The sequence below is a fragment of the Macaca nemestrina genome, chromosome 18, assembly GCF_043159975.1.
Source record: "Macaca nemestrina isolate mMacNem1 chromosome 18, mMacNem.hap1, whole genome shotgun sequence".
NCBI classification, from domain to species: Eukaryota; Metazoa; Chordata; class Mammalia; order Primates; family Cercopithecidae; genus Macaca; species Macaca nemestrina.
The window spans coordinates 67408410-67422107 of NC_092142.1; the positions used below are offsets into that span (position 1 = coordinate 67408410).

The 13698-nt window shown below is 45.2% G+C and overlaps 1 protein-coding gene and 1 non-coding gene across 7 annotated transcripts in view; one reads left to right on the top strand and one right to left on the bottom strand.

Moving 5' to 3' along the window:
• LOC105491378 (protein arginine methyltransferase 7) overlaps window positions 1–13698 on the top strand; it is a 47462-nt gene that overhangs the window by 7236 nt on the left and 26528 nt on the right. For 5 of the 6 annotated variants that reach the window (XM_071084783.1, XM_071084785.1, XM_071084787.1 and 2 more), the window contains 3 exons: window positions 3025–3061; window positions 6542–6691; window positions 10814–10922. In XM_071084783.1, the coding sequence (XP_070940884.1) occupies window positions 3025–3061; window positions 6542–6691; window positions 10814–10922 (296 nt within the window). Of the gene's footprint in view, window positions 1–3024; window positions 3062–6541; window positions 6692–6714; window positions 9766–9870; window positions 10001–10813; window positions 10923–13698 lie in introns of those variants that run through there. The other variant, XM_011757732.3, reaches the window with a different exon arrangement.
• On the bottom strand, window positions 11135–11277 carry LOC112428297 (U4 spliceosomal RNA). The gene has a single exon (XR_003020337.1). It is a non-coding gene; the product is annotated as a U4 spliceosomal RNA (small nuclear RNA).

Below are 13698 nucleotides of genomic sequence, written 5' to 3' on the forward strand. Positions count from 1 at the left end.
TGCCCGGCTAATTTTTTGTATTTTTAATAGAGACGGGGTTTCACTGTGTTAGCCAGGATGGTCTCCATCTCCTGACCTCATGATCCGCCTACCTCGGCCTCCCAAAGTCCTGGGATTACAGGTGTGAGCCACTGCACCTGGCCAGAGCTTAAAATATTTCTAAACATTTTGGACATTTTCTTGTTTTGTTGTTGAGACGGAGTCTTGCTCTGTTGCCCGGGCTGGAATGCAGTGGCGCAATCTCGGCTTCTTGCAATCTCTGCCTCCCAGGTTCAAGCGATTCTCTTGCCTCAGCCTCCTAGGTAGCTGGGATTACAGGCACCTGCCACCACACATGGCTAATTTTTCCATTTTTAGTAGAAATGGGAGTTTCACCTGTTGGCCAGCCTGGTCTTGATCTCCTGACCTCAGGTGATCCACCTGCTTCTGCCTCCCATAGTGCTGGGATTACAGGTGTGAGCCACTACAGCTGGCCTGGACATTATTTTCTAAGTGATATATTAAACAGGAGAGAAAGAGGATTGGATTGCATTTTGGAACACTCACTGAGAGCAGCATGGAGAGGAGAGCATTTGGGGATATTACAGTCCCAGAGCTGCATAGTCCCAGAGGAGACAGCTCAGGGGAGCTTGAGTTTGGTAACTCACTGCATATGATGGAGGGAGAGAGAAGATTCAAGAAGTACCACGACTTCTGGTTAGAATGACAAAGTGGATGGGACTGCAAGGGAGAACCCAGGAGGAATGGGTGGCGTGGGGGAGAGGAACACGATAGAGATCAGGTGTTTAAGTTTGGACATCCACATAGAGATGCCAGTGGCAGGTAGAATTTTGGGTCTAGAGACAGAATTTCTAGTTGTTAGAATTGAAACTGGGAGAGGTTGCTGTCTCTCAAGGGGGTGTGAAATACGAAAGGTAGAGGGTTGAAGAAGGAATCCCGGAATAGCTGAGGAGGCAAAAGGAGAAGGGTGAGGGAGATGGCCAGCGTGGAAAGGAAGAAAGAGGGAATGTCTAGCAGGGTCAGAGGCACTGGGAAGTCCCAGATCCTGATGACTGACATCAGCTGCAGGAGTGAGCTGGTGGCGGTTACCGAGAGTGATGTCAGTGGAATGATGGGCAGCAAGTGTGTGAAGAGACCAGGAAGGTGGTGAGTGAGATGCCTTTTAAATAGTGAGCAGAGGTAGAAATGACTACATTTCAGTTAAGCATCCATAGCTGACTTCAGATATAAAACCTTGACATGTCATTTAAAAAAAAATCCCCCTTCTTTCGGTGCACCGCTCCTCAAAGTGTGGAATGTGGACCGCCTGTGACACAATTGCCTGGAGCGCGTTAGCCCATCCTTCTCAATGAGAGAGAGTGTGTGTTGGGGGGGGGGGGGCGGGGGACTCTGCATTTCAAGTAAGCTTTCTGGTGATTCTGGTGTTGACCCAAGGCGGGAGGGCCTCTGTTTTAGTGTGAGCTCCTTAGCTGTCCCCTAGAATTCCCAGAAAGCGTGGGAGGGCCTGCCTAGTTTTGGGTGCTCATCCCGACCCCGCCTGAGTTTCAATGTGTGAATTACTGCAATAGGAAATATGGAGAAGTGACTCTCCTCCCCTTAGAACGGTATTGGTGAACTCTTAGTTTTCCCTGATGATGTTAAGTGAACATACCCAGTGGGGTACCTGTCACATATACAGTGGGTGTATGTGAGTACTTCTCTTTCCCCAGCTGCTCTCCCTAATATTACATCAATGGTTATCCCCAGGCACAGATGTACGCAAGGTTAGGTCAAGTATTAGGAAGATTGAGTCTGAGTTTTTCCTGAGGAGGAAAATGTATAGCATATAACAAGATCAGGACGCTAGTGGCTGTGGAATTACTGTGACAGGGCTAACTGCTGAGACCAGCTCAGTTAGAGGTGCTAACTGAGCTAACCCAGCGGTGCTAGAGGAATTAAAGACACACACACACACACAGGGTGTGGAGTGGGAATCGGGGCTGACAGCCTTCAGAGCGGAGAGCCACAAACAGAGTTTTACCTACTCATTTATTGACAGCAAGCCAGTGATAAACATTGTTCCTATAGACTATAGATTAAAACAGGGGAACAAAGGGATGGGTCTGGCTAGTTATCTGCAGCAGGCACATGTCCTTGAGGCACAGACCGCTCATGCTATTGTTTGTAGTTGAGAAACACCTTAAGCGAAAACCGCCCTGGGTGGGCCAGGTGTCCCTTGTCCTCATTCCGGTAAACCCACAACCTTCAGTGTGGGTATGGTAGCCATCAAGAGCATGTCACAGTGCTGCAGAGATTTTGTTAATGGCCAGTTTTGGGGCCTGTTCCCAACAGCTAACTGCTGGAGCATTTTTAGGTCTGAGAACATCTTTCTCTGAGACTTTTTTCTGCAGCACTAGAGAACAACAACTTAAAACTCTATTAAAATAAAGTGGCCAGGTACAGTGACGGATGCTTGTAGTTCTGCTGAGGCAAGAGGATCTCTTGAGCTAGGAGTTCAAGACTGCAGTGCCCAATGATTGAGACTGTTCATAGCCATTATACTCCAGCGTGGGTGACATAGCAAGACCCTGTTTTTAAAAATAAAGAAAAAAATAGGCCAGGCGCGGTGGCTCACACCTGTAATCCCAGCACTTTAGGAGGCCGAGGCTGGCGGATCATTCGAGGTCAGGAGTTCAAGACCAGCCTGGCCAACATGGTGAAACCCCATCTCTAATGAAAATACAAAAATTAGCCAGGCATGGTGGTGAGTGCCTGTAATCCCAGCTCCCTGGGAGGCTGAGGCATGAGAATCGCTTGAACTTGGGAGGCAGGTTGCAGTGAGCTGAGATTGCGCCACTGCACTCCAGCCTGGGTGATAGGGTGAGACCCTCCCCCCCCCCCAAAAAAAAAAAGACAACAAAAAGTAGTTTAAAATAGATGACACGTTTGTTCTATCTTTTTAGGAATGTGTTTATATATGTGAATACTCTTGTGTGTTGATGTGTATCATGCAAAGGTTGCTGACCTGTCTTTTTTGTTTTTTAGGTCCTCCTATGCAGATATGCTACATGACAAAGACAGAGTAAGTGTAAAAGGAAACTATTATCTTGATGTGGGGGTGTTTTGAAGTCTTGGATTACAAGAAGGTTAAAAATCCCTGGGGGTCATGATGTTAAATGACACTGAGAGGCAGTATGGTGTAGTGGTCAGGAAATCTGTGGAGAGGCTGGGTCCTGCTTCTGGCTCTGTTTTTTTTGTTGTTGTTGTTTAATCTCCCAGCTTTATCAAGATGAAAATTGTCTATGTTTATGGTATACAATGTGATGAATGTATGTGTATGGTATGAAGTGATTAAATCAAGCTAATGAACATGTCTACCACCTCATACTTTTTTGTGTGTGGTGAGAACATTTAAGATCTCACTTAGTAATTTTTAAGTGTACATTATTAACTATAGTTCACCATGCCGTACAGCAGATATCCAGACCTTATTCATCCTGTCTAACTGAAACATCAGATCCTTTCCCTCAGCGGGTACCATTCTCTGGGTTTCTGTGAGTTCAACTTTTTTTTTTTTTTGAGTCAGATTCTTACTGTCACCCAGGCTAGAGTGCAGTGGCGAGATCTCAGCTCACTGCAACCTCAGTCTCCTGGGTTCAAACGATTCTCCTGCCTCAGCCTGCCTAGTAGCTGGGATTACAGGTGTGTGCCACGACACCTGGCCTTCACTGTAGTTTTAATTGCCATTTTTAATTTTAATTTTATTTTTTGAGACAGGGCCTCTGTTGCCCAGTGCAGTGGTGTGAGCTTGGCTTCACTGCAGCCTTGACTTCCCGGGCTTAAGCGAGCCCTCAACCTCAGCCTCCCCGGTAGCTGGGACTACAGGCACACCACCACGCCCGGCTAATTTTTATATGTTTTGTAGAGATGGAGTTTCGCCATGTTGCCCAGGCTGGTCTTGAACTCTTGAGGTCAAGTGATCCACCCGCCTCGGCCTCCCAAAGTGCTGGGATTATGGGCATGAGCCACCGTGCCCGGCCATCAAATACCTTTTCATGTGCTTATTTACCATGCGTATATCTTTGGCATAGTCTAGGGTTATGAACATAGGTGTGATTCTTGATAGACACTGCCACATTGCCTTCAAAAAGGGTTCCAGTTTCACTGTAGAATCTTCAAAACTGGGTCATTAAAAAGTGACAGCTAATTTAATGGCATCGTTAAAGTGACGGCTGTGCCATCCCTGGTTTGCAATTGAGGATACTGTTCATCAATTTTTTTTTTAAACTTAAAAAATAAATAAAACAAGGCCTGGCACGGTGACTCATACTTGTAATCCCAGCACTTTGGGAGGCCGAGGTGGGCGGATCATGAGGTCAGGAGATCGAGACTATCCTGGCTAACACGGTGAAACCCCATCTCTACTAAAAATACAAAAAAAAGTTAGCCAGCCGTGGTGGCGAGCAGGGCCTGTAGTCCCAGCTACTTGGGAGGCGGAGGCAGGAGAACGGTGTGAACCCGGGAGGCGGAGCTTGTAGGGAGTAGAGATGCTGCCACTGCACTCCAGCCTGGGTGACAGAGGGAGACTCCTTTTCAAAAAAAAAAAAAAAATTGTGGTAAAAACATGTAACATAAATGTACCATACTGATGGTATCCAAGACATAAATGCACATACTTTAACAGTGAAATAGTTCTATAAGATATTTCTGTGAAAAATATTTCACCCAGACTAAACATTTTTGTGCTTTACTTCAGAGGCAACATCATTTCTTCTTCTTCTTTTTTTTTTTTTTTTTTAATGAGAATGAGTCTCCCTCTGTTGCCAGGCTGGAGTGCAGTGGTGCAATCTCAGCTCACTGCAACCTCCACCTCCCGAGTTCAAGTGATTCTCCTGCCTCAGCCTCCCGAGTAGCTGGGCTTACAGGCGTGTGCCACCACACCTGGCTAATTTTTTGTGTCTTTAGTAGAGATGGGGTTTCACCATGTTGGCCAGGCTGGTCTCCAACTCCTGACCTCAGGTGATCCACCTGCCTCAGCCTCCCAAAGTGCTGGGATTACAGTTGTGAGTCACCGCACCATGCCTGGTAATTCTAAAGAATATTCAGTTCTAGATATTTTCTAATTCCTCTCTGATTTAGTCTTTTGCCTATCTTAGAAGTGTGTTTCTTAATGTTCGAAAATTTTTTTTTCTTTAGTTGTGTTTCTGATACTAAGATTTCTAATTTGTTTTGCATTGTGGTCAGAGAATATCGCCCTTTTGATGCCAGTTCTGTATTAGCTGTCTACTGTTATTTAACAAATTACCTTAAATTTTAATAGCCTCTTAATATTTCTTACTAATTTGGCAGGTCATCAGTCTATTTAAAAGATTTGCACATATTTTTTCCATCATCTTTAGCTATTTTCAACAGAAGGGTCACTGTGCCTATTGAGTCAGACTGTTATAGATGAAAGATGTATCTGTTTACGTTACTAAAGAAGAACTAAAAATCTTCAAGATGCAAAGAAGTTATTTTCTGATGGGGAAAATACTTTTTAGTCAAGCTCTCTGAGTTAAGAGTCGGTAAAGGGGCCGGGCGCGGTGGCTCACGCCTGTAATCCCAGCACTTTGGGAGGCCAAGGCAGGCGGATCATGAGGTCAGGAGATCGAGACCATCCTGGCTAACACAGTGAAACCCAGTCTCTAATAAAAAAAAATACAAAATTAGCCGGGCGTGGTGGCGGACGCCTGTAGTCCCAGCTACTTGGGAGGCTGAGGCAGGAGAATGGCGTGAACCTGGGAGGTGGAGGTTACAGTGAGCCGAGATCACACCACTGCACTCCAGCCTGGGTGACAGAGCAAGACTCCGTCTCAAAAAAAAAAAAAAAAAAAAGTCGGTAAAGGAAAATAGAAGCCACATTACATATGCAACAGAGGGACTTTAACGCAAGGAGCTGGTTACCCAGCTGTGGGAGGGCTAGAAAGCAAATGGGAACGCTGAGTAACCTAGCAGTAGAGACTGTAGGGAACAGGTACCTTGCCTAGGACTGAGAAACTAAATGAGAAGATTAGGGTTTCCAGAAGCCACAAGCATTGAGGAGAGATCCTGTGGACCACTGTCCAAGTACGGCTGCAGCTCTGAGGGACCCAAGGAGCTGGTTATGAGATCACTGGGAGAAGCTGGAGTCTGCAATTAACTGCCCCTACCGAGAGGACCCTGATGAGAGCAGCAGCATGCAGAAAGGAGCAAGCCTACTCTGTCCTCCTGCCTTCCAGTTGCCCTCTTGGTCCTCCTCTTGGCTGAACCTAACAGTTGGAAAAAGGAGAACATGGTTTACAGGGCTCTGGCATCACTTAGTAGAGGATAGAAGAGTGAGTGAGGAGCAGGGACAGTCGCTTAATAAAGGGCAAGGGGCTGACTCACAAGGCCTGCCCAACTCAGCCAGTGCTGTTCTGCCAGGGGCCAGAAAGGCCACAGGGCCCTGACTTGCACGGCTGCTGCCAGCTGTGACTCTAGAACTTTGCAAAGCACCTTTCCACTTAGAATAACTGGCAGTAAGTGACGGCCATGTCTTCCTTAGAATATAAAATACTACCAAGGTATCCGGGCTGCCGTGAGCAGGGTGAAGGACAGAGGACAGAAGGCCTTGGTTCTCGACATTGGCACTGGCACGGGACTCTTGTCAATGATGGCGGTCACAGCAGGCGCCGACTTCTGCTATGCCATCGAGGTAAGTCACCCCCTTCAGATGTGTGTCCTGCATCTTGCATGGGAAATCTCCTATGCTCTTGGACTTTACCTATCTGTTCCTTCACAGACTTTCGTGGAGTGCTCTCTTTGTGCCAAGCACAGAGTGTATAGAGATGAGTTAGACACAGTTCCTTCCTCCTGTGGCTAGTTTTCTCCTCTGTCAGCCTAGGCTGCACATCAGAATCACTAGGAGCCTTGGAAAATACTTACAGGCTGGGCACAGTGGCTCACATCTGTAATCCTAGCACTTTGGATGGCTGAGGCAAGAGAATTCCTTGACCCCAGGAGTTTGAGACCAGCCTGGGCAACATGTGAGATCCCATCTCCACAGAAAAACTTTTAAATATTAGCTGGGCATGGTGGCACGTGCCTGTGTTCCAGCTATTCTTGAGGCTGAGCCCAGAAAGGCAAGGCTGCAGTGAGCCACGATTTGGACTTTGTGTGAGAAAGCAAAAAATTACTTCTACCGTGTTTAAGCCAGTTATTGTGGGACTTTGTTGTTTCCAACGAATCAGTATATGAACTCAGTTTTGTAGGGGAAAGTATTTAAATACATGCCCCCACACCACCACACTCCAGCCTGGGTGACAGAGTGAGACTTTATCTCAAAAAAATCAAAACAAAACAAAGTCTAGGCACAGTGTCTCACCCCTGTAATTCCAGCACTTTGGGAGGCTGAGGCGAGTGGATCATGAGGTCAGGAGTTCAAGACCAGCCTGACCAACATGGTGAAACCCCATCTCTACTAAAAATATAAAAATTATCCGGGCGTGGTGGTGCACACCTGTAATCCTAGCTACTTAAGAGGCTGAGGCAGGAGAATCGCTTGAACCCAGGAGGCAGAGGTTACAATGAGCCAAGATCGTGCCACTGCACTCCAGCCTGGGTGACACAGTAAGACTCCATCTCAAAACAAAACAAAGCAATCTTATGCCTAGTCCCCACCCCTAACAGATTTTGATTTAACTTTTCTGGGGCGAGGCCTGAGCCTTGGGACTTTGGAATGTGCGGCAAGGTTGAGGATACTACCTTCAATGTCCCTGCAGAGCCAGCTCTCTTATGTTTACCAATTTGTCATCTCTTTAATAAAACATGAAGCAGTTTGAGCCCACAGAGCGAGAAAAATTAAAAACTAAAATTAAAAATTAAACATGTTATTTTTCTCAAACAAATAATGCATATTATTGTAGGAAAGTTGGCAAATACCAAATAAAAATAGTATGTTGACTCAAAGTTAAGTACCGTTAACATTTTTATGTATATTCTTCTGAGTTTTGGGGGCAGGCAGGGAGCATGATATAAATACTTTCCCTACAAAACTGGGTTCCTGTAGTGATTGAGTTGGAAATAAAGCCTCAAAATTACAGTGACTTAAACAAGGTAGTTTTTTGCTTTTTAGTGGCGTGATCTCTACTCACTGCAACCTCCGCCTCCTGGGTTCAAGCAGTTCTTTTGTCTCAGCCTCCCAAATAGCTGGGATTACAGGTGTGTACCACTGCACCTGGCTAATTTTTGTATTTTTAGTAGAGATAGGGTTTCACCGTGTTGGCCAGGCTGATCTTGAACCCCTGACCTCAGGTGATCCTCCCACCTTGGCCTCCCAAAGTGCTGGGATTACAGGTGTGAACTACTACGCCCTGCCTTGTTTCTTTTTTAAAAGGAAGACTAACTTTCCCAGGAATTTCTATTATAGCAAACCTCTGCTGGGGTACCATCGGCTAGAATGAGGTTAAATCTTATTCAGGGATTCAGTTACTCTTAGCTCAGACAAGTGCACCACTGCAAAGGTCAGTTCCCCACACTGTACCCTCACCTGATTTCAGGGGAGAGGGAGGACAGAGTGGATGTCGGGAAGTCATCTTCAGTGTCCACTCCTGGTAGTGTTTTGGGTGAGATCCTGAGCGGCTGAGGAGGAGGTGTGAAGGTACCAGCCTGCAGGTTCAGGGAGAGGTGACTGATGAGTCAGAAGGCAGCAGGGATGAGGGACGACACTGGCTTTGGATATTGTCAGGGTGGAGGCAAAGTGATTGGTGAGAACCAGGGTTTAAGGCCCTCAAACCACATCTAAAAACATCAAGGCAAATCCTAGAAATGATTTTAACTAGATGATGATGATTTTTCTAGCAGAACGTATGTGTGTATTCCATGTAAGTACTGCACGCTAATCAATTGTGAAACTGGAGCTGCTCACGTATGTACTTGTACTCTTTACGAAAGGATACAGCATCTGTCCCTCGATTGTAGTCAAAAACATAGGTATTCATGGTAGAAAATGTGGGAAATACAGAAAAGGATTTTGAAAACATGAAAATCTTATCAGGATCAGTCTCGTTATCATTTTGTTGTTTCCACTCCGTGTGAGGGGCCACATGTGAGTCTGTGTGTTTTACGTGCTAGCTCTTGGGGCTGTGGAATCTAAACTGGATAAATTGAAAACAAAGAGTTGGAGGTGCTTATTTATGCTCAGGGAGACGAAGAGTTCAGGAAGGATTTCTGTACTGGGGATTCATGCTGCCCTGGGAAGTGGGGTTTGATTTGGCAGGTGGGGCTGGGACAGGGAAGGCTCAGGCTTGCCTAGTGATCATGAGATCAGTGTGGCTGGAGCGTTGGTTGTTGGGGGAAAGGGGAAGGAAGGCTGGGAAGGTAAGGGAGGGCCTCCAAAGCAGTAGTTCCTCCTTATCTATGGTTTCACTTTTCGTGATTTCAGTTATCTGTGGTCAACTGAGGTCCAAAAATATTAAATGGAGCCAGATGCGGTGGCTCAGCCTGCAATCCCAGTACTTTGGGTGGCTGAAACAGGTGGAACCCTTGAGTCCCAGAGTTGGAGACCAGCCTGGGCAACATGGTGAAACCCCGCCTCTACAAAAAGTTGCTGGGCATGGTGGTCTATGCCTGTAATCCCAGCTACTCGGGACGTTGAGGCGGGAAATTGCCTGAGCCTGGGAGGTGGAAGCTGCAGTGAACTGTGATCATGCCACTGCACTCCAGCCTGGACAACAGAGCGAGACCCTTCTCAAAAAAAGAAAATTAAATGGAAAATTCCAGAAATTATTTGTAAGTTGTAAATTGTGTGCCATTCTGAGTATTATTACGTAATTGTTCTATTTTTAGTTATTAATCTCTTATTGTGCCTAATTTTTAAATTAAACCTGGTCATAGGTAAGCTTGGAGGCTGGAGCAGTTCCACCATGAATGCTAATCCTCCACGCTGACTTCTGACCAACCCCGGCTTCAGGAATGCCTCTAAAATTTCCACTCTCATGCACTTTGATGTAAATCCTGCCCTCAGGTCAGAACAACTTTGATGTTATCATAAATACATACTTGCCATAAATCCTGCCCTTAGTCAAATTTGCTGTGGTATGTAAGTCCTGCATCTGAGCCATAACAGTGTGGGGGCCCAGTGTCTCACTGCCCGAGACAAGGCTTATGTTTGTACATTCCTATAAAATGTGTCTTTCCTCAACCTCTCGGCTCCCATGACCTCTTGGGGTAGGTTTACATAGAGCTGCCCACCACAGAACAGTATGTGTGTATGCATAGCAAAAAAAAAAAAAAAAAAAAATTAAGGTATATATAGGGGTCAGTACTATCTGAGGTTTCAAGCATCCACCAAGGGTCTTAAAATATATCCCCCATGGACAAGAGGCACTGCTGCACTGTAAGAAAATGTAGGCTGTGTTCTGCCAACATTGGGGATTTGGGACAATTTTGAGCCTAGAGGATGACCTGCTTACTCACACCTGCAGTCTTGCTCTCCTCTGGAGGGCACAGCACGTCTCCCAGGTTTACAAGGCAAGTCCCTTTCCTGACTTTTTGGCGTCCCCTTGGTGTGGCACTGACACCTACTGCTCTTGCTAAGTAGTGCAGCCTCCTCGGGATCCCCGGCAACCCCGCTGTGCCTGGCGCAGAATGGGAGGCCCTAACCACAAGTTAAAGCCAGCTGACTCTCAGCCCTTTTTCATGATGCGTATTTGGAGAGTAAAGTATTTGAGTTACGTATCTTAGGACCAGAATCAAGCAATAGCTTGCTCACCTTAAAGGTCAGACTACTGTTTAATTTATTGCTCACTTTTCCTTGGGTTTTGGCTCTGTTTTCTAGGTTTTTAAGCCTATGGCTGATGCTGCTGTGAAGATTGTGGAGAAAAATGGCTTTAGTGATAAGATTATGGTTATCAACAAGCATTCCACCGAGGTGACTCTAGGTCCAGGTGAGATCTACACATCCTGTGTTGAAAGCTTTGCTTGCCCTTGTGTGAGAGAGGAAAAGGTTATTCCAGTTACCTGGAACAAATCCAGGTCAGAGCATAGAAATGGGGCCTCTCTGTGTGGAGCTCCCTTCAATAAGGACTTGGTTTCTCTTGATGTTTATTTTCCTGCTAGTTAAAACTAGCCAGCAAGGAGTAGACTAGAGCTAGTCAGGTCCAGCAGTGGAGACGCAAACAAAGCCTGCATTTGCTTTAAGCAAGTTGGAATTCTTATGGGGCTCAACTCTAGAGTTTCAACTACCAATAATCATGCCTTCGATAAACCTCATTGGCTATGATACTGCCACTGTGCAAAGCTCAACTCTGAGTTTCATCAGGTAGAGAGTACTTAGTTCTGACATCCTGCCTCTGCATACAACATGAACGATTTTCCTGTATTACATTGTCTCTTAAGGTTTCCAGAATGTGTGTATGTACACATACACACACATATATATATATTTTATATATATATATATATTTTTTTTTTTTTGAGACGGAATCTCACTGTGTCACCCAGGCTGCGTTGCAATGGTGCAGTCTTGGCTCACTGCATCCTCCACCTCCCAGGTTCAAGTGATTCTCCTGCCTCAGCCTCCCAGGTAGCTGGGATTACAGGTGCCTGCCACCATGCCTGGCTAATTTTTGTATTTTTAGTAGAGACAGGGTTTCACCATGTTGGCCAGGCTGGTCTTTAACTACTGACCTTAAGTTATCCATCTGCCTCGGCCTCCCAAAGTGCTGGGATTACAGGCTTGAGCCACCGCGCCCAGCCCAGAATATTTTTTATAGTCTAGAACTTTGTTTCAGTCATTGAAAATTTCACATGCCACTGACACTTAGAAAACATAGTTGAAAGATTTGCAAAGGAAAAACTTCCATGGTGAAGTTATAGATAACACCATGGGTTTTTTCTAATTTTTTGTGGCGATAGGGTATTACTATGTTGCTCAGGCTGAACTCTAACTCTTATTTATGCTAAAGTGATCCTCCCATCTCAGTCACGCAAGTACCTGGGACTACGGGTGTGCACCACTGCGCCTGACTTTTTCACCACGGTTTTGAAGAATGCAGTATCATTCTGAATTAAAGCTTCTACCTAAGGTCAACATTATTCTCCCATTTAACAATTTTTTTTTTTAAATGGAGAATCTGGAACGTACAAAAGAAGTAGATACTATCTTATGTATTTATTTGAGACAGAGTCTCACTCTTGTTGTCCAGGCTGGAGTACAATGGCAGGATCTCAGCTCACTGCAACCTCTGTCTCCCATGTTCAGGCGATTATCCTGCCTCAGCCTCCCGAGTAGCTGGGATATACCACCATGCCCAGCTAATTTTTGTATTTTTAGTGGAGACGAGGTTTCACCATGTTGGCCAGGCTAGTCTCAAACTCCCGACCTCAGGTGACCCGCCTGCCTTGGCCTCTGAAAGTGCTGGGATTACAGATGTGAACCACCGCGCCCGGCCTTTTTTATCTTTAAAACATACAAACAAGTTTACAAGTCATTCCATTTACAATCAACATTATTGAAGTATGATTTACATTAAATGAATATCCATTTTCATTAGTTTGATGAGTTTCGACAAATATAAACACACTTGTAACCACCATGATTAAGGTAATAGAATATCTCCATCATGCTCAAAGAGATTCTTCATGACCCTTTCTAGTCAGTCCCCCCATATCCTGGTCCTAGGCATCCACTCATAGACTTCTTCATTGTAGATTAGATTTGCTTCTCTAGGATTTCAAGGAAGTGGAATCATAGAAGTGTGGACTCTTGTATGTGTGTTCTCTTTTATATAGCGTGATGCTGATAAGGCTCTTCCACACCGTTCGTGTCTTGGGGTTTCGTTCTTTTGTATTACCGAGCAGCACTCTATTAGATAGATGAACCATAGCTTGTTTATCCCTCTACCTGTTGATGGACAGGGATTTCTTGGATAGGACTTTAGATTCACTGATCTTTTTTTTTGCAGTGTCTAATATGCTGTTAATGTTAAGTATATCTAGTAAGCTCTTCATTTCTCTTTCTTTCTTTTTTTTTTTTTTTTTTTTTTTTGGAGACAGGGTCTTGACCTGTCCCCCAGGCTGGAGTGCAGAGGTGTGAGCACATCTCATTGCAGCCTTGACCTCTTGGGCTCAAGCAGTCCTCCTGCTTCAGCCTCCTGTGTAGCTGGGACCACAGGCTCATGCCACCATGCCTGGCTAGCCTAAAAAAATTTTTTTTGGTAGAGGTGGGGTCTCAGTTTGTTGTCTAAGCTGGTCTCAAATTCCTGGGCTCAAGCAATTCTCCCACCTTCCGAAGTCCTAGAATTATAGGTGTGAGCTGCTGTGCCTGGTCTCATTTTTGATACTGTATTTTTTATCTCTGAAAGTTCCACTTGATTATTTTTCATAACTTCCATTTTTTCTCATGTTCATAGTTTCCTGTAAGCACATTTATTTTAGCTTTTCGAACATCCTTATCTTCTGTTCCCACCATCTTTATTTTTTCTGGGTTTGTTCTCTTGACTCATTTTTATCCCTGTTCTGGGTCACATTTTCCTTCTTCACATGTCTAATCATTTTTGTTTGGATGCTGTGGCTATTGGGATTTCCCCATTGTTGAGTGCTAGACTTTGTTTTTGCTTTTTAAACTTTGGCATGCAGTTGGGTTACTTGCAGTTCAGATTGATCCTTTCAGGGCTTGTTTAAGCTTTCTTTGGGGCAGGGTTAGAGTAGCTTTAAGTTAGG